The sequence below is a fragment of the Neopsephotus bourkii genome, unplaced genomic scaffold (genome assembly GCF_033783945.1).
Source record: "Neopsephotus bourkii isolate Nb327-2 ecotype Australia unplaced genomic scaffold, CSIRO-AGI_Nbou_v1 NB_53, whole genome shotgun sequence".
Lineage (NCBI taxonomy): Eukaryota > Metazoa > Chordata > Aves > Psittaciformes > Psittacidae > Neopsephotus > Neopsephotus bourkii.
In genome coordinates this window covers 1,273,233-1,299,877 of record NW_026900570.1, presented here as the reverse complement: position 1 = coordinate 1,299,877, position 26,645 = coordinate 1,273,233, and the positions used below count along the sequence as shown (strand labels likewise).

Genomic DNA, 26,645 nt, shown 5'->3' with positions numbered 1-26,645 from the left:
TTATTTCACGGTAAAAATATAGTTTAGTTCTATTAAATTTTCTTCTGAAAATAAAAATTTCTATTTTTCTGCTATGACAATAAATTACGACGTATCACAAATGTAGGCTTTAAGTGGATTTATAAATTAAGCAAGAATTAAGTAGTCCTCCTATAGTTGAACTGAATTCAAGGCATTTAGTAAGAGATAAGCTGAAGGTGCATTTATAATCCCAACTCAATTTGTCAAGGTAAATACATATAACTGAAGTAGATATAAAGGGATTTATTGCTGTGGTACTTGTATATAGGATAAGTATTCATGGATGATCTGTTTCTCTTCCTCCAGTGTTAAATCCAGATAATCCTCTTCGTGTTCAGGAATATCCTCTAGGATTTCATTGACTGCATCATTCTCCATATCTTCATCTGTTGGTGAACCAGAAGAACCTTCCAATAAGAAGCAGCAGTGAATTCACCTCTGAAAGAAACTGGTACTTCCCTCTTCCCTCAGCATGACTGCTCTGAGTCCTACTGTAGAACTACCTCTTATTTAAAAGTGCTCTGCAAAGGATATTGCAGGACAGCCAGTTTTTTCCCTATTGCTTAAAGCTGTAGGAGAACCTTTAGTTGTACAACAGGGATCGCTACAGCTATGACAAATAACAAGAAAACACATGTGAGTTTCTTCTTTGCCAAATGGCAAGTATCAGTTACAGTTCTACCACATCAGGGACGTGAGGAGGGAGTAAAATCAACTGACTGCATAGTACAAGTCTGCAATAGGCCACCTAGCAGCCATAACCCAGGTATTAGCAAGCCAAGTATCATCATTATCAGTGGCAGGTGAGGGGAATGTGCTCCAGCAACTTAGTACTTGCTCTCTGAAAACTACAGGCAGAAAGAGGCGGGTTTGTTTTTAAATGATCATGTGTGAGTGAGTACAGTTAGAGATGAGAAGCTGGAATTGTCCGTGGGCTGGAAAGGCCACATGTTCCTCACCAGGGAAGTAAAGATGCAGATTCCAGAGGCCTCCAGCCTCAAGAGCTGAAGCCACAGCCCACTCAGGAGCCATTCTCCTGGGCTGCATCCATTTTACATGCTGCCTACAGCCAACCCTTACGGTCCTGTACACATCTGTCACTGACTGCAGGGGCTGTAGTTTATCTGGGGTAATGGAGGCCTTGCCTGTAACTATGTTACTGCCAAAAGTAAGTCTGGGCCCTCTACCAGTACTAAAGCAGAAGTCTCTTAATTGCTTCATACAAGAGCCAGAACAGCCTTTCCCCTTCTCTGCCTGCTATACGCAACATTCTTACCTGCAGACTCTGTAGATGAGTCTTTTGAAGAGGTTGATTCTTCTGATGGACTGGACCCTGCTGGAGAAAGCTGCAGTGAAGCAGGAAGAAGTCCCCCATAATGAGCAAGGGTTTGGGAAGCTAAGTGGACGTTGCCTTTGAAGACCTTTAAAGCTTGCTCTGCTGACTCACGGCTGAAACCCATGTACATCAGCTGCAGGAGAGGGGGAAAGAAATTAAAATATGAAATCTGGAGAAATCCAAGCTTATCCAGCACCAATCTAACAGGAGTTTGACTCTACATCTGACAGTCATTCCTCTCGTACAGAGGGGAGCGCTGCATGCCAGGAATTCCAGGACACTGATTCTGGTTTACTGGAACAGTTAACGACAGGGCAGTGACCTATTAATGAATTGGACTACTGAGCAGAATCAAGAGCCTGTTGCTTAATATCAGACCAATTCTTTTTCTGTGTTTCAAAAGGAAACTTCAAAGCACCCCAGCATATCAGGAGGGTGTATGTGCTATTTACGTTTTCCAGGCAATAGAGTTTTCTTGCCTGACATTAATTGCATAGCCACACTAACTACAGTAGAGCATTTCAGACAACCTGTGATGAGAAAGACACATTCCAACTCCTTCCTTTTGTGCACTACAACGTTTAATGACTCCTTTTTGGAGCTGGAACATTAGAGTGTGCTTAATTCCCTCTGGATCTCTGTGTAGCAGGTTGGTTCAATGGGCTGGAAGCACACCCAGATGACATTTTAGCCCGAATGTGACTTCCCCATGAAGAGCGGATTCCAGACATGGTAGTGTGACAGCCTGACTGACATGGGTTAAAGAATATTTGTACAGCTTTGCTGACAGAAGATCCGGTGTTTCTGAAGGTGTAATTCAGAAACAACCAAGAATGCAAGCAGTCTAACTTACTTGATCAATACTTTCCTGGGAAACCTGAAACTGGTCCGTGGCCACAGGATCATCGTCATCATTTTCCAGCAATAACTCAGGATTGTCAAGAATAAACTACAATAAAACAGAGAGGGATTAGAATACAGCAACAGAAATATAGTAGTTCTCAGCACAGATATATGTAATAGTTAATAGAAGCAAACTTCAGCTAACTTAAGTGATTCATTGGGCCAGGAAGTGGAAGTTCAGTCATTACAGTTCAGAAAAGGTAGCTATGAACTACCAGGTAAAGACTACAGCAAACAGTAATCTGCTAAACAATAAATAAAGAAAGTGAACAAGGGCTTTGGGTTTTGTGTTTCGTTGTGGTTTTTTGTTTGTTTGGTTTTGTACAGAAGTACTACTCCTGAAAATCACTTACCTTAAAGGCTTGGTCCAGGTTTCCTTGTGTATTATGAAGAGCTACTTGAGCAGCTCTCTCTGAATAGCCCATACTTTTCAAGGTATTGATGTCTTCCAGTCGCTTCCTTCTTTTAGCTCTCTCCTCCCTCTTTATCTGTGCCTTTTCCTGCAGCAATACAGACATTACAGAGCTCACCATGCATGGGAATGCTTCGGCCCTTCCCTGTGCATGTGGGGTTTCTTGGCTTTACTTCAAGTTTGCATTTCTTGAGAAAAAAAGGATTTTTTTTTTTAAATACAGCCTGTGCAGCCAGACAGACTAAACAGAGGCCATTTCCATGAGCTAGCACTGTTGTTGTACTTCTGCTCTGCAGTGTCTGTGGACCAGATCTTACGCTGTCAGTTATTATAGGCCCTGTGTGGTAAGTGATAAACCCTTTTGGCAGATGGGGCTATAGACAAGACTTGCCAAGGACAGGACACAGAGTGAGAACTGGGGATGTAGCCAAGGAGTTCTGCTCAGCCCTTCTCTAGGGCATTTGACTTTTCCATCCGTATTTCACTGAAGTCCGGAAGTACCACAACAGTTTACCAAACCTAACTTCAGACATGGACAACACTGTCTTCACCTCGAGCACAAAAAAATCCTCCCCTCCTCGATCTCCAAGGCCAAAGCCACAATACTGCATCGCTTGATGCTTACGCTCAAAGCACTTCACTGCACAGCCTCTTGTCTTTCAGACCAGCCAAGCCCAGGAATGGCAACTTGATCATGGTGTTTTCATTCCCACATGGAGCGTTGCTGAGTAGCAAACACTGGTGCAAAGACTTCCTATGGGCCTTGCTGGTACAACCACTGGTCTTTGGCTCTCTCATGCCATCTGTTTTGGGACAGAGCTTGTTGTATTAAGTTTTGGTTTCAGACTTGTGGCAACAGATGTCAAGCTGTCAGTTTCACTAATAGTGCCAAAACAGGATAATCAAAGTCTGTAATTTATCACCATGTTGCAGTAGTCATGCAAAACATGATCTTAAGGATACCCAAGGTAACACAATCCTTGATTTAATACTTTCACTGCACCATACCTCTCTCCTGTTGGTGATAAGATTGGCAGCATGCTCCACATTCCCATGGCATGCTCGCAGAGCAAGGCGAGCTTCCTGTTCGGAGAATCCCAAGAGTGACAGGCAATCAACTTTATCAGGATCTACAGACAGCTCTTCATATAAGGAAGATGCCTATATACAGAAAGAACAAAATGATACTACTTACACTGTTGTTAAGGTACAAACAGAAGAAGCCTCCCCATTTTTCTGAGTAAGCATATGACAAAGCCCAAACATGGGAGCTAGGGTGAAGGACTCAAAAGGTTTTACCTAATGATCTCTCACCTTCTGAATATACTCGGCAGCCTCTTTTTCTCTGCCACTGTGATAGTGTCCTATGCCTTGAAGGAGATAAAGCCGCAGAAATAAAACCTTCTCACGACCATAGCTTCCCTAAAGATTTAAACAAAGGGTAGGCACGTTGGTAGATGCATACGTTAGAATATCAATTCATTATCAGCAGAACACTTTATGCATTTAAAGACACAGTCACTAATATGGGACACTCTGTCACATCTAAACCACTGATGGTGTCTGTGTGTGTTTACATGTTTTACTAGGCAGTGTGTAATTGCAGCCCAGAAAGCCACCCGTGTCCCAGGCTGTATCAAAAGGAGTGTGACCAGCAAGTTGATGGAGGAGACGCTCCACCTCTACTGCGCTCAGGTGAGACACCCCCACCACCGCAGTACTGTACTGAGTTCTGGGGCCTCTAGTGGAAGAAGGATGTGGAGCTCCTGGAGCAAGCCAGAGAAGGCCACAAAGATGCTCTGAGGCCTGGAGCACCTCTGCTCTGCAGACAGTCTGAGAGAGTGGGGGCGTGTTCAGCCTGGAGAAGACAAGGCTTTTAGGGAAACCACAGAGCAGCTTCCAGTGCCTAAAGGGGCCTACAGGAAATCTTTCGACAAGGGCGTGCAGGGATAGGACAGGGGGGAAATGGCTTTAAACTAGAAAAGGGGAGATTTAGATTAGATATTAGGGAGAAAATCTTTAGTGTGAAGGCAGTGACACAGTGGAACAGATTGCCCAAGGAACCGTGGCTGCCCCATCCCTGGCAGTGTTCAAGGCCAGGTTGGATGGGGCTTGGAGCAAACTGGCCTAGTGGAAGGTGTTTACAGCAGGGGGGCTGGAACTAGATGATATTTAAGAGCCATTCCAACCTAAACTGCTCTGTGATTCTAGGTAAAACACACGTTTGCCATAACTTTTCTGTCAGGTCCAGTGCTTCCACTATGCTGACAAATACACAACTATATTCCAGGCTAATGAGACAGGAGAAAACTTCTAAACTTCTAAAAGTCAGTACCTGAACAGTAAATGAATATGTGTAGAAAACAAAAAGCCACTGTAATTAAAAACCAAACAGCATACTTTGATATCAATAAGTCTCTCATGGTTCTCCCCGTAGCACCTCTGGAAGCATCTGTGTGCTGTGGACAGCTTTTTCTCTGCATCATCCAGGCAGTCCAGCTGCTCCAGGCGGAAGTAGCACCACACTATATCCAGCTGCAGTACTGCATAGTTATCAACAGTATTCAGCAGTTCTGTGCTACACTCACTGGAAAGTAAACAATAACTTCGTTTATTTTTCTCCACACAGACTTTTTAACACTAATGAAACAATGTGCACACTCACATGTCTGAGAAAGCACACACTTCATATCTGAGGTAGCAAACTGGTGTAATTGGAATTTTAACAAAGCACTGATCTCCTATCCCATTCACAAATATGCAGGACACTAATGATAACACTACATCTGAAAAGAATTACAGTAACAAAATCAGTTGTGACTACCATTTTAGACAGCATCTCTTTAAAAGCAGAACAGAATTAAACCCTATGTAATCTCCGAGAGGCCAGAGAAACTGTCCTCCTTAGTGCAAGTGAACATGCTGTGTTTTGTGCCAGTCTCCTTGTATATACACACACAAATGGGAAACAGATGGGGCCAGTATTACTTTTGGGATCTCAAAAGCACAATATAGGGCTCTGACTCCTGACAGGAAACTGGTTTACTCACAGAAATCTTGGCATGTTTAGTGACCTCAGCTATCTGCTCCACCTTTTACACAAAATCGTTACTTCACAGGAGCAATTGCAAACAAGTATTTGTAACTGTCTCTTGAGCTAATGCAATTTACAGCCTAGTACATGAATATTGACAGTTCCTGTTTATGCTGACATGAAAGATTAAATTGCCTGGTGGCAGCATCTCTTTCAGCTGCGAGTCAGACTTTGTCTGCTGCTTCCCATCTGCACATGGGGTGTGAAGCAGTCCTATGGAAAAATAGGCCCTGACTTACATACACAGGTAGTGCTCATGCTATCCCTGGATTTGGCTGTCAGTGAAGGAGACACAAGAACTCAAAAAGGTTCTTACCAGAAGTGTTTATCAGCATCCAACAAATACGGCAGTGCTATTTCATATTCTTTCTTCTTCATTAATGCTCTGCCCTTCTCATGATAACCCATTGCCAGCACAAGTGCCTAGAAAAACAGACAGACTTATTTTTTGCACCTCCCCAACTCAGTTATGTAACTGAAGTAGTATCTCGTAATTCATTAGAGCCCTTGCTCTTCCTAGAAAAACACTATCGAATCAGTTCTGTAAGAGCAGCACTAGTTCACAGTGCTGCATACTTTTCTCCCATCTACTAATGTTGGATATGGTCTAATTAAAAGCAGTTAATGTTACCAACACATGAAACATTTCACTAAATCTGTTTTAAGAATTCAACCCTCGATAGATTTTCAATGGTGAGTGATAAAAAGCTAAATTTCTTTCTAGGTGCTACACTTCCTAACAGCATCAGATTTGATTTGCTTTGCTTATTACAACTATCTTGTAAAACCTAATGATTCACCTTCTGGAAAACCTCAAAACTTAAAATGAAATTCTGAATGTGGCAGGAAAACACTGTAGTTCCTGCAGCATGACAAGTGGAAATGTAAACAATACCTCTGGATAGAGACAACCTGCAATATGTCCTCTCACCAATGTTCAATACTGATGAAATCTTGTGCACTTCAATATTTGATGCTTTAACTCTTCAGGTGAATTACTACTTTCAGCACTTCATCAGAACAGCAGGCATTGTGAGACTGGACTGTTGTTAATCCAATCATTCAAAAATTCCAGGTGATGCAGAAAACGCACTCTGTTTCAGAAGAGGCTAGACCAGCAGTCAGCACATGCTGGGGCTTGCTCATTTTTCCCCAAGGTTGGGTTTTTTTGTTACTGCATGTAATTTCAAGTATTTGTAAGGATTTGTATTTATCTTTAGAAAATTCCACAGACTTAAAGATAACATCTATCACTATTCTTCTGCTTCAGCAGAACAGCAAGTAGCTCACTCCTACCATAATTCAATGCACCCAAAGATATTTTCAGTTGAGAATGTGAAACTTTCTTGAATGGTGGACAAATTTAAGCTTAAGTACAAAAGATCTCAAAGCTATTTTAAGAGAATCTGATTTTGAGAGACTTATTAAGTACCCAATTGAAACTAAGGCCTAAAAACCAAGTTGTTTTCATGTCATTCTAGGGCACCCTGAATTTAAAACCTGTGCTAGGATATAACAAAGTTAAAGCCCATGTTAAGACTTCAGAATAAAACCTGGACCACAGAGGGGTCAGTGCAAGATCAGACCTGTGATTAGGTCAGTAATCAAGGTCTCCACAACACAACACAAAAAAAACCCAAAAACACACCAACCCCCCCACAACACCAAAAACACAAACAAATGTCTCCAAAGAAGGTCCAACCTCCCTGGGCAGCCTGCCACCCACCCCACAAAAACCCTAAGTCTCCAGATGACTGAAGTATTCCTACCTGTAGAGTTTAATTTTATTGCAAAGTTATTTCTAGAAGCGAGCACCTAGTGGAGGCAGGGTTACATCCCCCAAAGTCTGACAGTACTTCAATCCTGTATTGGAAATGTTTCCCAAATCAAGCTTTAAAAAGCCATCTTAGTAGTTTCCTAAGATCTCTTTACCTACTTTCTTAGCTTGATGAGGAATCTCGATTGACCTTCCAGTTTGATTGGCTATATCTAGGTATGGAACAGAATCTGAATCTAAGTATTCCTCTGAAAGATAAGAAAAAAGGGTTTAAATTTTAAGTACCAGAGAACTCTGCTGTCATAAGATGTCAATAAGCACACTGTTACACAAAAAAAACCAAACAACCTACAACAAAAATCTGAGTTACATATAAAGGCTCGTGTAGCTTTTTGGACCTATCTAGCAACAGTAGCCCTGCTCAGACAAGTATGAAGAACTTTTAACAAGGTCACGAAGGAAAAGGCTTTGTGCATCCAGAAATTTAGACACAACATTAAAAGTTACAGCAGTTGTAAGAAATTCTTTGCAGAAGACAAAATACCTGACATTTCACAAGCTAGAACACTTGAAATGATTTATCAAATGAAGTACAGAGTATTAAAAAACACAAACCCACTACTGAGCACTGTTCATAAAAGAGGGAAGGGGGGGATAAAAGGCAAACAACAGCTCTGTATTTTCCTTTTCCCACAGCTTTAATGCTTATAACTAAACTATCAATTTTATTTTTACTTCCATCTGATTTACAATGAAAAAGATGCTTTTTCTTGTAAACAAGAGGCAGTTAAGCAGGAATTTGCTGAGATTAAAAGCTTCTGCCCTTCAACTTTTTCCTCAGATGAAACAAGGGTTGTTAAACTCCTTCTATACTTCACACAGAAACTTCAGCCTGCGAGCTCATTATGGGCTTCACTCTGAACTCTGGCAATAACTGACTGTAAGTGGTAAATACCTTGAAAAGGCCCCATAGAAGAGTTCTGGGGTCTAAATCACCCCTGAAGTCCATAAAAGAAATCACTTTTTTCATTTATTCGAAATCAGATATCATAGTAAGAAACAGGCTGTCGCTGATGATTAAAAGAAGCTTTGTTCAGGTATTGCAATTAGCAGGAATTCGTTGCACACCCAGTTTCACAGTGCCTTGTTTGAGGATTTTTTTTTAAACAATAGAGAAGTGATTTAAACTCACCACCTAGCAATGCAATTCACAAACACAACCTCATTCTGAAAAATTGTTACTGTTAAATTGACTACATCCCTTTAGCTTAATCCACAGTTGCCAGCAATCAACAAACACAACAGAACAGTCACATTACATATGAGAATGACAAGTGAGCTGTTCTGCACAATGAAACCATGGTTATACACAGCCGTATCCAGGGAAGACCACAAGAAAGTGTTTAATGACTTACAATACATTGTTCCACTGTGCTTACATCTACAATAAATTAAAAGCCTGTTCTCATGAGTCGACCAGTTCCTTAACCTGATAAGTGCAAATTAAATAATAATTATGTCATATCCTTCTTGAAGTGCAAAATGTTTTCTGGCATTCTAGTTGTGTAAGAAGGGTTAGACTAGAAAGAAGTTTTAGTCAACTTAAAAATCAGTTTTCAAGTAGGTAGAAACCTAGAAAAGTATAAACTGAAATCCAGCCACAGCACAGGCACTATGTTAAAAGTCTACTGAAAAAGTAACTTTTGATGTGCAAGGACTAATGAACACCCTCTCCCCTCCACAAAAAGCCCTCAGCAAGCCCCCTTACCTCTCTCTGCTAGAATTTCCAAACCCTTCTTAGTTCTTAGCATCTTTTCATTTATTTCTTTGTCTTTCTTGTGTTGAAGTTCTTCTTCCTGAACTTTTCTTTTAGTTTCCTCATCACTCTGCTCCAGCTGAAGTACCATCACTTTTGCATTGTGTGTTATGCCCTGGTCTTCAAGGGTTCTGCCTGCAAGATAAGAGTATGATGCATGTAATCCAAATGCTCTCTCTGTCAAGAGAGACTATTTTACATTGTGCTGTCACTGGGGGAGGACAACACTACCAACAAAACAACCAAATGTACTGAATGGCTGCTTGTACTGTACTGAAGAACTGCAGTAATTACTAGACTCAAAAACGCATCAAAATCCCTGCCAATTACTGAAATATTCAGCAGAAATTCAAATAAGACTTTCATCTTAGAAGTGCTTTTTAAATGACTGTTTTTTGCATGCTCCCCCCCCCCCCCCCATTCAAAAAACCAATTGTTTCTATTTCAGTTAATTGATCTTCAGGCAAAAATTGCCACAACATCATCTCCAGGATCAAACACCACAACAGGACAATAACATGACAGAAGAACTTGGAACTAAACCTGAGTTCCTATTGTCAACTCCATGGCTCTAATTCGACATATTCTATGAGAAAGAAATATGTCAGATGCTCAGGCCATCAGTAAACAGAAAGCTGTTGTCATCACTTCCCACAGCATGTCTGACGAGCTGAACACGTGTAATGCATTACAAAAAGGTTCTAAATGTGTTGTTAAACAACAGATTTAAGGAACTTCAGAGTTTCTCTTCAATGTGCATTTTCAGGGTTTCAACACTTGAAAAATGGATTTTCAACATTTATTACAGGTTTTTGAGCATCAGAAGTTATTGAATTTCCTGTAGAGCAGAACCTGACAAATGTAAGGGCTATTCCTTGGGAATTTCTGAAATTAACAGAATTGCAAGAGGTTTTTCTTCTGAGAATCTGTAAACTAGAAAGTTATCATAAAAATATACTCAACCAGATATACATACCCAGGTCAAGCTGCTTCTTATTTATGATTATTTTGATAGCATTTTCTTGTAATGCATGTTCCTGTGCTATCCTGTGAAATAAATAATTTCATCCATGAATGCAAGCTTGTAAGGCTATACTACATTTCTCTTAGAATAGCAAAAAAATTAAAAACTAGTACACTCCTTAACTGGCTTAAAACTGCTGCTAGAAGTAAAATAACATCATCAGAAAGCTTTGCACACTGTATGCAGAACCTGGGATATGGAAAGGGGAAAAAGGTAGACAGAAAAGAACTGGATTCTATTAGGTTTAAAAACACAAAAGGAAGAGAAGCTAATGCTCACTGTTCTGCCAGTCAGGGATGTGGAACAGTGATCACTATTGCCTTCTCAGGTCCCTGCTCGGGATTTAGAGGACTATCTTTTCCCAAGAGTTGCAACCTTCCTGTTTTCTATCTGTTAAACCACAGCTTCTTACGTGAAGAACTGCCTTACATGGACACTGGACACTGTGCTATTCAGACATACATGCTAAGAAGAAGCTTAAATCAACCAAATAGTTTGTCCTTTTTTTATTACTATATGACAGTATGCCAGCATACTAGAGAAGAACCAAGAGTGATTACACTTACTGTGATCTGAGCTCCTTGCCTGTGATGAACAGGTTAGTTTCCAGAGGGACTTTTCTGCTCTGTAGTAATTATATTAGGTAAGGGGAAAGGAGTAGGGAAGAAAAAAAGCATGGTATCAAGATACTTTGGACAGTTTCTAATTAATTGTTTTACAACAGCTACAATTTCTTTTTCAAGTAGTGGGCATACTTATTACTGATTTCTGGGCAGGGAGTCTTGTAGTTGTTACATAGCGCTACAAATAAGCATTGTAACAACAGCAGATTCAGAATTAGATAAATCTAAAATCAGAACCAAACAATCTAAACTGACTAATTTAATTATGCACTTCCAATCTGAACTCTGCTTTGTAATTATGCTACTCACCTGTAACTGGCTAATTTATGATTAATTCCTAGTAGTGTCTACAGTCCCAGATTAGATAAACTGGAATTTTCAATTAATTAATTCCCCATGCTCAATAGCATTATAAAGAGGAAATATGAAACTATTTGCTTGTTTGAACTGCATGCCAATCACTTAACACCCTCTCTAGCCTGTAGCCCATCACAAGCCCTGGCAATTATTTTTCACTACAGGAGAGAGAACAGTTATGATCGTGTTGTGCTTTTGCAAGTACTCAGTAAAAAAACAAAACAAAACAAATACCTTCTGAAGCACAGGTTACCATCTAGGATCATCTTCAGAAAAAAAACTCACCCATTGCCCCTTTTCCAAATAAATACTTCTGTTGCTGATTACTACAACCTTTAAGTACCCCTGCATAAAGAAGTTCTCTTTCACTGTTATCAGAGTGGATGAAGATGTTTGGCATTAGGGAAGATGCTGCTCCTGCACAAGATCAAAACTAGGAATTCACTGAAGATAATTGTGCTGGTCTGAGACTGTTTTTATGGGAAAATGTTCCCAGGTAAGAGGCCCTATATTAATAAGAACCTGATAAGGTTCTACGATCAACCTGTATAGCACACTTCATGTCCACATGGTTAAATCCCCTCAACCCTTGAAGTGCCACTTGAGATCAGTCCCCAGCCTATGGTCAGCCCTCATATTATGCTGGACCCTGCTTGGCAGGATACCAGGTAGTATCAGAGCTGACACTCACAGCTTGAGAGTACGGATGCCCATCAAAGAGCGACCAGCCTGTCCCCACCCTTCAGCTGACTAGGGTAGATGAAACCACACAATTTGATATAAAGGCTAGTCATACACTAATTTAATTAGATTTACAGCTTTATTCTGGCATATTTTCTGTGTGAAACTAGAGGCTGAAGCCTGGCTTTAAAAGGGCAGTTCTGTTTTCGTGAAGCTTTTAGGAGCCTGACTTAAAGCTAACAGATGAGTACCATCACAACAGCAAATCCTGCTTCCTATTTCCAAATTCAAACACTGGATGCACCCATTTTAAAGCAAGTTTAGTTAGCTGCCTGGGCTGGAATGGTTACATCAAGATAATGCTGTCACTATAAGAATAGTGCCACATGCCATGGCTAAAAGAGAAGTTCTTTACAGTGGAATTAGCCATATATGGCCTAAGATGACACCAAGTTCAAGTTGCTTATTGCACTTAAAGCGATGTATTTATTTATTTAAAGCTGTCATTTAAATGAAAGCTGTGGTAGTACAATTATATTAATATGCTAATTCAACTTCAGGTATTCTACAGCAGAAAAAATACATCTGTTCTTTACTGCCAATACGAACAGTTACATCAGAAGGAATGAAACTGAACTGGAGAAGCACCTAATCTAATTTACTTTTCTTAATTGAAAGATAATTTATCACTAAATACTCAAGGGGAAGAATTATTAATTTCCTAGTATTATATTCCTTTGCCACAATATTCCCACGTACCTGGGAAACTGAAACATATCTATAGTTCCCCCTCTTCCCATATTTTAGAGACCTAACAGATTTCTCACTAAAAAATACCTGAAAAAGTTGAAGTGAAAATATTTGCATTATACACACCTCTAGATCTCCAAAGGCCAATGTAAAGTTACTTTTCTACAATGTCACTTACTTTTCTACGAGGCAGATAGATATCAAGTCTTGCAATCCCAGTCACTCTGAAATGTTCATTTCCCGTTCCACGCTCAATTGCTTTACACCGTATTTCTTCCAACATATTCTCTGTATCATTCTCACTGATACTCAACTTGGATGAATATTTTTGTACAAGCTCCTAAGAAAACAGCAAGAAAAAGCGGGGAAATGTATCAGCAATATGACATGAAGGCATATGACATCAATTCAGAGAGAATATTTACCTTCATCTCTTTACCAGCTTCTTTGTTTTCATTTGTATATGGTGGTTTCCATAGCTGAATTTTGTCCTCTCTCAAGCAACTTGTCAGTTTTGATATTAAATACTTCTTCTGTGCCATTCTTCTAAAACAAGAGCACAATTGGAAAAGAAAGAAAAATAATCAATCTCTATATAGCTTTCCTCTACAAAGATACGATACTTTTTCAAGAAGTCTAAGTGATATGTTGGAATTCTGCACAAACCCCCTTGAGTATAAAATGCATTCTGTGTATTTTGCTGGAGGGGAATCTGAGTCCAAACTGCTATAAAAAAATTGGGAAAAAAAAATATGAAAAGGGGATGAAACCTGGACCAGAATAGGGATAATCCAGAAGCCCCCTGCCATTTCAAGACAAACCTCTTAACCCCCTGAGCTGGAATTGTTAAGATGCTGATTTATCAAAATACGCAAATCAATTTTTCTGCCCTGCTCTGGAGAGGATGCTCAATCCACCCCCACCATTCCACTCTAAAAATGTGTCCTGGCTGTACCTCTGTTTCCCTGTTTTCAACAGCCTTTCTACAGTTGAACATGAATTATTGCTCTCTTTTGGAGAAGAGTCAGGAGGGAACATCTCAAAACCACAAGCTCCACCAGAAGAGCATAATATAAAAGTCCTAGCCTACAGCAAAGTGAGATCAACTGGAGTGCAAAGAACCACGAGCAGACAATGATCTATGTCTCCTCTCCCTAATCTCAACCATTTGTCAAGCAAGCAAACGTAATGGTATCATAAAACGATACTGTAAACTACTGGTTTCACAAAGATTGAACAGCAGGGTACCACTTTTCATAGTCCAAGAGGCACCCTTCCCACTGCAAAGCTAGAACAGGCACGCAGGGCACAAGCAACATAAAGGACAGAGGATGAGATCAAAGATGAATTCCACTGTAAATCTGCATCAGTACCCATTAATGGGGAGGAGATGGCAGTGAGCTCAACAGAGCAACTCCCTGGATCACAGTAAGAGTTCAGGCTGAATTTATCACCACAAGTTATTTTCACCCTGCTCAGGGAAAGCAGTAACCTCTGTGAGTGAACCAGCATGTCCCTGAAATAAAACCCCAAGAACAGGGAAGGCACAAAGAGGGTAAGGAAAGGCGGGTGCAGTGATTTCAGCAGAAAAAAAACAAACAAATCTATGTACATGTTAAAGCATGTGAGAATTGCGTGCTTTGGGCACTGGGAATCTTATGGAAGACATCCTTTAATTTATACAGAAAAACATTTAAAGTTCTAGCATATATATGCTAAGGTTGGCACTGCAATTTGATTCATCAGTTTTGCTTTTCTTTCAAAGCGGTTTCCTTTTCTCATTCTTATTAGCTCATTAACTCTCAGGAAAAAAAAAAGGGAACAGCAAAGAGAAAAAATCAAACATTTCTATCCATTTTCCAGGGTTTTTTTTCCTTGCTTGGAAAAACCCAATTCAATACTATTTGAGAGCAGAAAACCACAAGCAAACATCCAATGTGTGGCAACCTTGTTGGTTAACCTTACCTTGACCCCAGCTTTAGCAAGCTATGAAGAATTTTTGAAGGCTGCAGACAACAGTATTTTCTAAGAGGAGTGAGGATTAACTGAGCATGTAGATGGTTTGACACTCCTTCGTGTTTAATTACTGTAATCTGCACCACGTCTGTCCTAACTGGGCAACAAACACGCATTATTTTTCTTGCTGGGATAATGTTGTTATTATTTTAGGGGCAAGGTAAAACATGGTATTTACAAACCTGAAAGCAACAAACATGCTCAGTTTTCAATAGACTGCATTGAATTTATTAGTGCAACTTCTCCCCTTTTCCAAACCTAGCTAGGCAGTTCTCATGAACACCCTGTAACCACCATTCTCCCACTTTTAGGTTACACCAGAGAATAATTTTATAGCTGTAATTCTAATCAACATTACCTTAAGAAATGTAAAAGGTATCCATGGCTTTGTGGCATCCAGGTAAAGTCTAAAATTGCAATCTATGCTTAAGGCAACAAACTGTAGATACAAATGGCATTTATAAACTGCTCATTCATCTTTTAAGAAAACACTGTAAGTCTGCAATTTTTTACTGGACTATAAACCAGAAAACACTGGAGTCTCCAAGTAAACTTACTCTTCTCAACCTTCTATTCTAATTATAAAAAAATAAAAAACATAAATTCCTATTTCACTGTAACTAAATTGCAAGAGAATCCTTCGCAAAAATAGATGCATTTCCACCAGTCAGCATCACAAGTGCTTGTGACACAATTTCACTTTCGATAAGAGTTTAAAAGGACTTTCCAAAACCAAGCTGAATAAACAAACAGGGGCATTTCCCAAGGGCCATTCTGAATGCAAAAGAGAGTTTTTGTAACCGAAGTGTCTTCCTCTAAAGCCACTTAACCTTATATATGGCATAAACCAATTACAGAAATAAGGATCAAAACCCAGATTTTTGACGGCAGGCGCAGCAGATTCTCTGAATGGCTTACTAATAAAGCAGTATGCATTAAACTTTCCTAAAGACAAGAAGGAAAGCTCCCTGGCACAATTATGGCACATTCCTCCACCGCAAAAGAAGGATAAGCGACTGAGCCAGCATCACATATATAACCACGAAGCAGCATGTCAACAGAAGGATGAAACCCCTAAGCACTACCAGCCCCAGCCCGGGATCCGGTGGTGTCCGGAGGCCTCCCCATGCGTTCATCCAGTCCATCCCTTACCGCAAGAAGGCAAGCCAGGGTGTTACCGGGGGACTTTAAGCACAGCCACGAAGGCACCACCCTTTCTAGGCGCCTCCAAACCACCGCGGCAGCGCAGCCGATGCAACTAGCCCCAGCTTCGGAGCGGGCACTCGGGAAGCTGCTAGGCCGAGTAGGCATCGCGAGGAGAGAGAGAGGGAAGGAAGGGGCGTAGGGTGCACCCAAGCACACCGCTTAGGCCCTCGGGCACCCACCTGCGCCCTGCGGCGGACGCCGGGCCTCAGAGCCCGAGCAGCCTCTGAGGGGAACTTGGGCTGTCACGCAACGGCTCCCCACCGCTGGGGCTCGCCGAGGGCTGCCAGGGCCGCCCGTCCTGAAGCGAAGGAGCCGGCAGCCCTCGGTTCAAGCAACAGCCGGGCAAACTGGGCTTACGTTTTACCTCGCCCCACCCCGCACCGCTTACCTGCGCAGCTTCCGCGGGGTGGGATGGGCCCCTCATCCACGTCACACCCGCCGGTTGCTGCTGGGGAGAGGCAAGCTCCTACGGGAGCCGAGAGGCCCAGGGGAGCGGAGCGAGGCGAGGCGGGCGCTCATCACGTGGTTGAAGCCGGGTCCCGCCCGCCATCTTAGGGTGCTGTCCTCAGTGGGGGTGTGGCGGTGTTGATTTCTTGTGGCTCTGTGGCCCGCGCTGCTGCTGTCCTTGTGCTGTCTTAGAGCTCAGCCTGGCTTGTTTGTTCTCTGTGTGATGGGGCCCTCAACGTGCTATGAAGCGGCGCTCTCTTCCAGTAGGGGTTGGGGCCTGGAGGAGGCTGAATGCCCTGCAGCCGCACCTCACAATTTATGAGGTAAAGCTGTGACCAGAAGTGTTGAGGGAGTCTTTCCCAAAAGGCTGAAGTGCTGTGGAAGGTGCCAGGAAGGACTGATGTGTGATTTTCTTTGCTGTGCTCCTTGAGGGCAGCAGTGTTCGGGGTGAGCTCTTGTATGGGACCTGGTGGTTCCCCTTCAGCAGTGGTTGACACGTGCTTGGCTGTGGGACTGTCAAAAGTTAACTTGGTTTCAGAGGCTGGGCTAGAAGAATATATGGTTTATGTGCAAGTCTGGTTCTAAACGCCACCTCAAGTTGAGGTGGTGCTGGAATATTACTTCTGGTTCCCATAATGCCCAATAGCAGGAGTAAGGTGCAAGCTGTGCAGACATTTGGCTGTGCAATGTAGGCTGCTCAATGTTGTATTTGTATATGAGGTCCTTGAAGGGTTGGGGCTTGTTTCTGGAATCTTTTTGGTGCCTGTAAAAGATGTGTTCTTGCAATGGGTTACACCAGAAATAATTAACTCATGTGGGGTTAATTCTTCCCTGTGACCAGCTGTCCCAGCAGTGGAGGGATTGTATTCTAATTGCTCTGATGTGTGACTGAAATCATTGCATTGGAGTATTATTTGTTCCAGGGTAGATAGGTCTGCAGGACTGTCCTTACATAAAACATTCTTCTTTAGGTAGTCATACAGGGTATGTGTGGGTCATAGGGTCATTAGGTAGTCATACAGACTAAGTGGGGGTACTGTCAACTGCAGCTTCAGTAATGGGAACCTCACAGGTATCATGAGCTTGTGAACAAGACACTGAACTAGAAATTCAGGATTCCAGGCTCCCCTGTGTGCATAAATTAGTTAAGTTTGCCCAGTAATAAAATAAGGGCACACTTGCTTTTATGACAGTCCTGAGCTCAGTGCCTGAAACTTGGTAACTATGTAACTTAGAAACTATGGTAATAGAATGATGAAAGTTCCTGTCCCATAATCACCAAACATGAACAAGCTAACAGTAATGGATTTTGAAAACTTGGACTTTATAATATTTGAAGTTTCTATTTTTTTTTTCTCATGTTTCCCTGTTTTATTTTACTGCAGCTGTTTTGGGGGAGAGGGGGGGAGTCTTCTTAGACAATGAGCCTGTGTATTTTTTCAGTCTCTTGAAGTGTAAGTATGGCAACTTTTGTCATAACCAAAACTACATCATTAACAAATAAAAATTTACTGAAGTTGTTTTCCACAATGTCCTTGGGAATAAAGTTGGAAGACTTCTGAGAAGGCAAAAGGCCTGTTCTTAACAAGTTCAATCAGTACGAATCACAGCAATAGCTAGAGAAACATCAGGAAAAGGACAAAGTGCTTGTATAAAGGTGATCACAAAGCAGTTAAGTTATTTAGACTATGCATAAACCTGCAGTGAGTTTTAAATCAGCATATTCAAGGTCTGTGTTTAAGTAAGATAACAATGTAGCTATAATCCTTTATTAATGTCTGGTGCCTACCCAGGAACAGAAATCGGCATCTGAGCTGGGAAGTAGTCTAGGCAGGCCAGTTAACTGAAAACACTAGAAAAGCTGAAAAATCACAATGAGCACCTCTTACCAAACCTATGTCTTCATTTTGCTGCTTTTGCTGAGGGTGAGTGGAAAATTCTTCAGGAGTTACTGAGGCATACTCATGGCTGTTGGTAATAGCTGGTGATTTCCACACTGGTTTAAGGACTGTCACTTACAGGAGATAAAGCGTTTGCCTGCTAGTGGTGGCTGGATCGGTGTGGGATGCTACAGAGTTTGGGTCTGAAACTGGTGAGTGGCGTAGTGAAAACAATGTTTCACCAAATGAAGCAAAATAGCATTATATTCCATTTTTTTTTTTCCTATTCTTGTGGACTTTACAAAGTATTGTGATACACTTACTGCCACGAGTCTTCTGCAATGGAAGCATGGGCTCTGACAGATCTGTGCATGCATCTCCAGATGTAGTATGCTCCATCGAGCACAACAAAAGCCAGTGGAATTACAGGAAGAATTAATGGTTTGAAGTCATGTTGGGTGCAAAGAAAATGGTAGTTCCTATTGGAAATGAATAATACTCTTATTTCTTTGACAGTGTGCTTTTATTAGCACATTGGTGTCACTCTGTTTCCAAGATATCTTACGCTGACAAGAGTTTGTGTCTAGAAGGACATAAACCACAGCTGAGCATCTTTTTTTATTTTTTTTTTTTCTTCTCACATTTTGTGTGTGGATAGTGTGATTTTGAGATAAATGTGGTAACTGGGGATGTGCGCTTGCAGACTTGCTTCCAGGGATCATGAAGAGCTTTATGGGGCATCCGCCTGATCTTCATTTTGCTGTCCTTTCAAGGCTCAGATATGGAATGATTCGGAAGAGCCAGCACCCACAGAAGAGGGTTTCTTTCCTCTGAAGATCTTGCAGAAGGGGAGACCTGCAATAACTACTCACCCTTAAAAACTTGAACATGTTTGCAGTGCAGTTAAGCCACAGGAGAAGGTGTTAAATCCTATGAAAAACAGTTTTAATCCTACAGTTATATTTGTGTAGTTGAAATGGTTATACTCCCTTTTTGCACAAACAGTTGTAACAGCAGAAAGAGGCATAATGCTCTGGTAAGGAAGGTTTGTGGATATGTGGTACCAGGGAGCTAAGGAATTATTCCAGACTTTTGTTTTCTAATTAAATACTGGGGATAAATGGGAGCCAACAATACGTATTATAGATTTTATCAGAAAAAGGTGACATTTACTATTAAAGCATTAATTTATTACCATTAAAACAATAGAAATGAGCAGGGATTCACTTTGTTAATGTTAAAAATACACACATCAGAATGTATCCTCAATATCTTTTTTTAAGGAAAGTGAGTGATGAAATCATACATCAATTGCACCAATCATCTTCAATACTGTTTCATTTGTTACTTGTTTATTGTCTAAAGTAAATATTACTCTGCTGAAATTTATCCTGATTGCTTCATCAATAGTTCTACTAGTCTTTGCTATGGCTCTTTTAGGTATTTCATGTATTGATGTGATAAAATCTTAGTTTCTGGAATCAGTGACCTGAAAAGAAGGAGGAGAAGAAAAGACAAAAAGAGATGAAATTGCTCTTGTATCTCAAGATTCAAGTAACAGAAGTGAGTATCTGTCATTGCAGCCCAGAATCTTTGTAAGAATGTTTCATTTTACATTATACTATAAAACAACAGGTTATGTAGTAAGGATCTTCTTTGGCTAGTAAAAGTAATAGACCCTCAGCAGGTCAATCAGTGTAAGTAGGAATGCTATTTTTCATTCAGGTTTTTTCTAAGTTTTATGTATTACTGAATGTCTTCATTCTGAGACATATAATCCAAGCCTCTTTGCTGCTTCAGAAATTCTTGGCCCTTTTTTATTAGGGAAAGGGTAAAAGTTCAGTTTATTGCAGGCTGACATGCATTTTGTAGGAGAATTGTGTTGATGTGTCCAAACTGCTGAAGTGGCTGATTTTGGAGGAGGCTTTGGGCAGGTGCTTGAAATGCTGCTGCCATTCTCTTTACTGAAACTGTTCAACATGCTTGAACTTCTCAGTTGACTGGGTGCAGATAGTTCATTAGCTCCTTCTAATTCCTTGGGTTGTAGTGTGCTGTTTCCCTGTGAAATCAGTCTGTCTTTATCAAAGTTGCACGATCCGTTCTTGCAGTGGAAGACATCCTGGGTAACTCCCTTATAAGGGGCTTGCACCAGACGATGAATTCCCAGATGGGTATGCCATAGTGAGTTGTCTTGTGTGTTGCCACTGCTGGTCATCTCCAGTCTGACCTTTCTGACAGGAGCATGCTCTGTAAATGACTTTGATCTAACTTTTTTATTAATTATAACAGTATTGACCATTGATTCTGGGATAACAGATTCATGTTCACCTACAAGAGAAATGCATTTATGCACGTTACTTACGGTGGCAGAAATCAAGGGTCTAATTTCTGTAGCATAAACTCAACTGAAGAGCTTTCACAGGTGAATTTATCTATACTTTTCCCATCTGTGGCTGAGAATAGTGCAAGTTCTTTTGAATACCAGCTTATGGAGTAATAATATTTCATGCTTGGTTTTGCAGTTCTAAGGACATAAATGGCACCTTAGGGTTAGGCAAGTAAAAATGGAGATTTATTGAGTCAATATTGATCTAACTGGTACTCTAAGACTCATTAACAACACAGACTAAGAATTGACTTTCAGTAATTAATTGCTTGTAAGGAAAACTTCTTAAGGTGAGTAGGGATTTCCTCAGTGTGTTGGTAAGTGCTGTAATTTGAAAGACAAAAATGTTTTGTTTGATACTGTTTGAAGCTTCTAATAACAATCTAAAAATACTGTTACCAGTTTTAGATGAAACAAGTTGTGAATGTTTTCCTTCTTAATGAGGGATCATTAACATCTAGGCGTGTATTTTAATATTTTATTGCAATTTTATTATTATAAGTATAAATGGTGTAAAGTAAGTAGCTTATCACACTCTTGTTGCCTAAATGATCACTTAGAGGAAAAATCTGCCTGCTCCATGGATTGTATAGAGTAGCTGTTAACAGTGGGAGAGAATCTGGTCTCTTCTCTTTTTTTCTTCAATGCCTGTAGCTTAATTTCTAACACAGTATGAAAGTAACTGTAAGAAATATATAAGGTATTAGGGACAGAAATGGTAATGCTACTTTAATTACATGTAGGAGCCATCAAATTACTGAATATGACTGTCTTTCTGTGCCTTGACTAGAAACTGAACAGCTACACTTACACTAAAGCTAAACAGTGCTGTTGGCATTGCAAGTACTCATGAAATATACCTCAGTTAGTGTAAATCTAGTTTAAAGTAGAAGTTGTGCAGAATACTGACCCTTATTTACAGGCTTGAGTTGTAGGAATCGTGTCTGTTGCAATAGGAGTTATGAAGCAAAGTGAAAAAGTAGACATAGAACAGTGATGATTATATTCTAAAACACAATATCTGGATAGCCATTTTAAAAGAACTGTAACCCTGAATTTGGAATGAACGTAGTTCAAATAGGATGCTGCCTTTAACGGGCCCCCCCCCCCCCCCCCTTTTATAGCTGTCTTTCATACCATCTTTACAAGGAAATATTTGAAGATCCAGCTAATTTACTGGCAGCAAATGAACCTGTACAACAGGAGGGGCTTTTATAACTGTCTTTGGCTCCCACTGATGAAGCAACACCACCAGCATAATAGAGAATTTTTACTGCTCCCTGGGTGGACCACATAAGGTTGATGTAAGAGGTGCTCTGCAGCATGGCTCTGGGAGTGAGAATCGTGTCAACCCACATCTTCTGCTCTCTTGCAGTGTTACCAGGACAAAGGAGACTAAAGCACACTCAGAGCTTGGAGATACAGGTGTGTGTATGTAATAGAAAAGTTAATCTTATTTCAAGTTAGCTTGGGAAATACTTGGAAGATTCCCAAGTCAGTCTCAGTGTTTATTCTCTTGTGACTGCATGTGCTGAATGCTCCTATTTAATTCCTAAAGCAAATACATTTCCCCCTTCCCCCCTCCCCCCGCCCCCCCCCAGCTTCTTAGTCAATAAATAATGAAGACACAGCTGTATAATCCCATAGCTGGGAACTTTTAAATCTTGTCCTGCTCTTTGTTCTCAAATAAGCAGGAACAGGCAGAAGCACAAATGTGTCTGTGTCTACTGGGGAAGGAACAGAAGAAAGTTGTTTTCAGGTGACTTCTCAATTACTAACCCACCAATCAAAAACCCAGAGAGGTTAGAGGATCTTAAGTTCTGTTTAAGGGTCCACAACTTCATGACTCTGGCAAATAGGTAGTGATATACAAAGCTGAAAGTCCTCAAGAATTACCATTCCAGCTGCAGTGCAATATATCTGAAATGCTCAAAACCCCTATGGTATCGTGGCAGGACAGCTGGTCTGTCATGCAGGAACAAGACCTTTGGCAGGGATTTTTAAGACCATAAGTATTGAAGCTGCCTTCTTTCCATGAGATTTTTGTGTCTGGCCTTTGAGGTTTGTATGTATGTGTGGGGTTGTGGTGATACTATTGTCATCAATGCCCTTCCCAGCCTAGCCATGATTTAACCTCTAGGTAGGGAAACAATTTACTATCAATACAAAATACTGATACATACATGGTCTGCCTTTTGGTACTAGCTGGAGTTTCTGAATAGTTTAAGTTTGTAACTTTAAAGAGTGTAGGGCATGAGGCTATCCCAGTATGGCAGTGTTCATTTCTGCGTGACATATTCTTGGCAACAGATGCATATAACAGGTTCAAAGTGCTGAGCTATGTAATAGGTTTTCCCAACTTCCAAACCCTAGGAATGTGTAAGATCAACTTTCAGAACATTGAGCACTCAGCATTATAAAACCCCTCAAATGTAACTGCTTCTAACAGTAACATGAACCTTTTCCATGCAGGTTGTTTGAAGATTAAAGTTGAGTGCAGTAGTTGTGAATGTTTTGGATTATGTGTATGTGAACTTCCAGCTCTACTAAATTTTAAACTTACCAGAAACTGTGCAGTCTGACTGTCTTTAATCACCAAATGGTGTCCTTGCAAAAAAAAAATCTCCTGATTACATTCATTATATTTGAAGCTTTAGTTATGTTTAATCTGTACACAAACTTCTGCTTCCTTTCTTTAACCAACTTATATTTTTGCTATAGCTGGTGAGATGGGCTGTTTTGTCTTCAAGTTAGTTGCCTTTTCATACCTGATGCAATAAGCTTGTATATATATATATATATATATATGTTTAAAGAATTTCTAGACATTTGAGTGAAAGAATGTTGAAAATATATCTGACATAGCAGGTAGATGAGTGATACAGACCTTTAATTGTTTGCTATGTATGTACTTTCCAAGCAATTTGCAGGGAAGATACTTTAAAACCAGGACCTCTTGTTCAAAGCTTCTAAGAGTTTCTCACTGTGACTCTTAGTATAAGTTACTTTTTAACAAAAACCCAACTCGCTAGTTACTTGATACTTGTTTTTGCTTCCTGTAGTCTTGTAGGACACATTTCTTTATACAGACAAAAAAGGGGGAAGGAGACAAAAGACCCATAATTGCTTGTTCTGACAGAAGCATTGAAGAGAGCAGAAATGTTACAGAATAGACTGCACAAATACAGTGATGCTAGACATAAAGACATGGCTCCTGTAGGTTAACGTTTATGTTTAGAATTTTACTGACATAAAACCTGTAAAACCTTACTCAAAAATTTTCATCTGTTTCAAATTCATGTTAATGTTTCACCATCATGTATAAACATAAGACCATATTTCAGTGAAAAGAATGAAACCCCAAAATAACAGAAAAGGAATTCACTTAATACCTCTTTTGAAGCTAAGCATAAGAAGAACAAATCTAGGAGTTATTAAAGATTTAAAGAAACAGTCATTACATCTACATTGGCATTTTTTTTCCCTATAAATATAAGCATACCTGTTTTAAAAACAATAACGTGTGATTGCAGTTTTTGCTTCTGTTTTATGTGGTCATACTGCTCCTCAAGAAAGCTCACATCCATCTCTGTTGGCTGCTTATCACAGTCTGAAGCCTGTTGCTCTGAGGTATGAGTCACTGAAAAAATACCAGTCATGTATTTGTAAGCCTTCACCATCTGCTCCAACAAGGAAGAAAAACTCATGCAGAAGCAGGACTTTTCCTTCATTGTGTTGGGAATAAGCAAATCAGGTATGAGGCATCTGAATTCTTCATAAATGAAGAAGTAACTTTCTTGTAAGTGAGGTGACTTCTTTCAAAAGTTGCGTGGTCTGCTCTGAAGTTGTGGATTTCAGCCAGCTTGTTTTCATGTGGTGTGGCTGGAGCTACTGCACACAGAGTTCATGATTATAACTGAGCAACTTGATTTAATGTTGACTTAAGGTTGTGAGCATATGAAACTTTGCCAAAAAACACAGTGAAATACAAAACCTCATTGAACACAGTCAGGTGCACAAAGGGCTGGGTAATACTGGTTTATTGTAGCAATGTGAATTCTTGAAGGGACGCTGTCATGGTGACCTCCCCAAGACAGTAATTCCACCAGGGAAATCTTTCATCAGGTTTCTTCCCATGTACTTTGTGTCTTTTCCTCTCCACTTTCCCTTCCTTAAATTTTATTCAGTTTCATTCTTTCCACACATCTTGGGGCAATGGTGTGGGATGGAAGGATTTATTATACCTCAATTTTGTGCTTGTCGCTTTCTTTCAAAAATGTATCAAGTAAGGTATGAGACTGTGTTTGGGCTATGAGTTGCAAGTTTCTGTCCCCACAATAGGTCCATATGAGCCTGTTTCAAGGGCCCAAGAAAGTAGTATGTGAAAAAGTAATACAGTTAAACAGTAGTTTTAATATAATTGTACATCTGCTGGCTTCCTTGCAGTGGAAAGCATTGCATAAAAAAACACTGTGAAAGGGCAGAGGGTGGAAAGAATGCTGGTGTGCTGTATTTTTCCAGTTACTGTCAAAAATTATGTTTTGCATCATAAATTATTTACTGATTCAGGCTCAAATCTTGTGGATCTTGGGAATCCCTTTGAAAGCTGTGCATGTGACAAGGCTCTAGTTATGCAGTGCATAGACTTCTGATAAGTCACAACAGGCGTACATGTAAGTCTGCTGTAGTTCACTTATTAATCATCAGTTTTTGCCTTCCTAATATGTTTGTGTCTTGCAAATCATGCTGCCTACTTCAACTGCATTCTTCTTCTGCCTTAGCCACGGAAAGAACGGTAAGCACAGCAGTTTGTCAGACACTGTAGATGTTCTTCAAGTTAGCTTCTCTCTTGACCTTGGAAAAAAACACGTCATATTAGAGTTGTTCTGATGTATCATGGCTTTGGTAGATCTACTTTGATATTCTGCCTTCAGCAGTGACAAACATGAAGGGCTCTGTAGCAAGGGGTACTTCACTTGCCTTGTTTGTTCAGTATTCTAAGTTGTTGCCACATGGGGTCCTCCTTTGGACCTTCAGGCATTTGGTGTATACACTGGGGCAGGAGATTTAATTTAGCTCGTCACAGTTTGAGCTGGCATTCAATACAAACATTATTAATGGTCATAAAAATTACCCAACCTTTTTAAAATTCCAGTCACGTTATTTGACTCAATGACCTCCTGTGAAAGTCAGTTGTGCAATCCGACTATGTATTACAGAAAGAAGTACCAGGATAGCATCCTTGAATGTGAAATGTGAACTCTGTCTTAAAAGATAAGCACTTAACTGTTCACTAGAAGAGCATTTAAAGTACAAGTTAGTATCTAATCAGAAATTATTATTATTATTTGTACTGTACCATTCCCTCAGGATTATGGAAGAGCCATCACACATAGTTGTACAAACAGATTATACAAGGCAGTTTCTTCCCAAACAATTGCATGGATAAGCAGCAAAACCAGAAACTGGGAAAAGAATCATAGAGTTGTTTGGGTTGGAATGGGCCTTAAAGGTCATCCAGTTCCAACCCCGCCTGCCATGGGCAGGACACCTTCCACTAGACTAGGTTGCTCAAAGTCCATCCAACCTGCCCTTGAACACTGCCAGGGACAGGGCAGCCACAACTTCTCTGGACAGCCTGTGCCAATGCCTCACCACACGAGATGCCCAGTGAAATGAGCAAGTCCAGGAGGTACAGCAGAGTGGTGGAAGCAGGAAAAAGATTAGCTTATGTTTTGCGGAACCAATCCCATATACATTGGAGTTTGTTGCCTTTTCAGGGAAAGCCTGTGTACAGCGCATCTTGATTCACTCTCAAGAGGTGTGTGTACATATATCTGTGTGTATGTGTTTTGCTGTGTGTATACTTTGTTAGCAAGGAGTGTGTATCTGTGTGTGTGAGTATATATACACACA

General features: G+C 40.4%; 3 protein-coding genes and 1 long non-coding RNA gene across 6 annotated transcripts in view; 2 read left to right on the top strand and 2 right to left on the bottom strand.

Annotated features, from left to right (window-relative positions):
• Positions 1–249: 249 nt before the first annotated feature.
• NUB1 (negative regulator of ubiquitin like proteins 1) lies at positions 250–16,474 on the bottom strand. Of its 3 annotated transcripts, none has more exons than XM_061348642.1 (15): positions 16,405–16,474; positions 13,220–13,337; positions 12,973–13,134; positions 10,950–11,008; positions 10,336–10,406; positions 9,312–9,494; positions 7,703–7,791; positions 6,083–6,189; positions 5,073–5,259; positions 3,987–4,094; positions 3,681–3,833; positions 2,614–2,760; positions 2,211–2,306; positions 1,298–1,490; positions 250–428 (listed from the first exon to the last, which is right to left on the bottom strand). In XM_061348642.1, exons 2-15 carry the CDS (start codon positions 13,334–13,336, stop codon positions 265–267), a joined length of 1,836 nt encoding a protein of 611 aa, XP_061204626.1. In that variant the 5' UTR covers position 13,337; positions 16,405–16,474; the 3' UTR covers positions 250–264. The 3 variants fall into 3 exon arrangements, with proteins under 3 accessions (XP_061204626.1, XP_061204631.1, XP_061204618.1); XM_061348647.1 differs by lacking the exon at positions 16,405–16,474 and adding an exon at positions 16,196–16,330 and having other exon boundaries at positions 250–459; XM_061348634.1 differs by lacking the exon at positions 16,405–16,474 and adding an exon at positions 16,196–16,330.
• Positions 16,035–26,645, top strand: part of XYLB (xylulokinase) — a 105,559-nt gene continuing 94,948 nt past the window's right edge. Inside the window, exon 1 of the mRNA XM_061348657.1 lies at positions 16,035–16,113. Coding sequence (XP_061204641.1) covers positions 16,063–16,113 — 51 coding nt within the window. The 5' untranslated portion in view covers positions 16,035–16,062. The remainder of the gene's footprint in view (positions 16,114–26,645) is intronic.
• Positions 16,779–26,211, top strand: LOC133209860 (uncharacterized). The gene is made up of 3 exons (XR_009724780.1): positions 16,779–16,847; positions 24,339–24,528; positions 25,299–26,211. It is a non-coding gene; the product is annotated as an uncharacterized LOC133209860 (long non-coding RNA).
• CUNH9orf152 (chromosome unknown C9orf152 homolog) lies at positions 19,512–25,285 on the bottom strand. The gene is made up of 2 exons (XM_061348700.1): positions 24,232–25,285; positions 19,512–20,671 (listed from the first exon to the last, which is right to left on the bottom strand). The coding sequence occupies exons 1-2, from the start codon at positions 24,458–24,460 to the stop codon at positions 20,103–20,105; spliced, it is 798 nt and encodes a 265-aa protein (XP_061204684.1). The 5' UTR covers positions 24,461–25,285; the 3' UTR covers positions 19,512–20,102.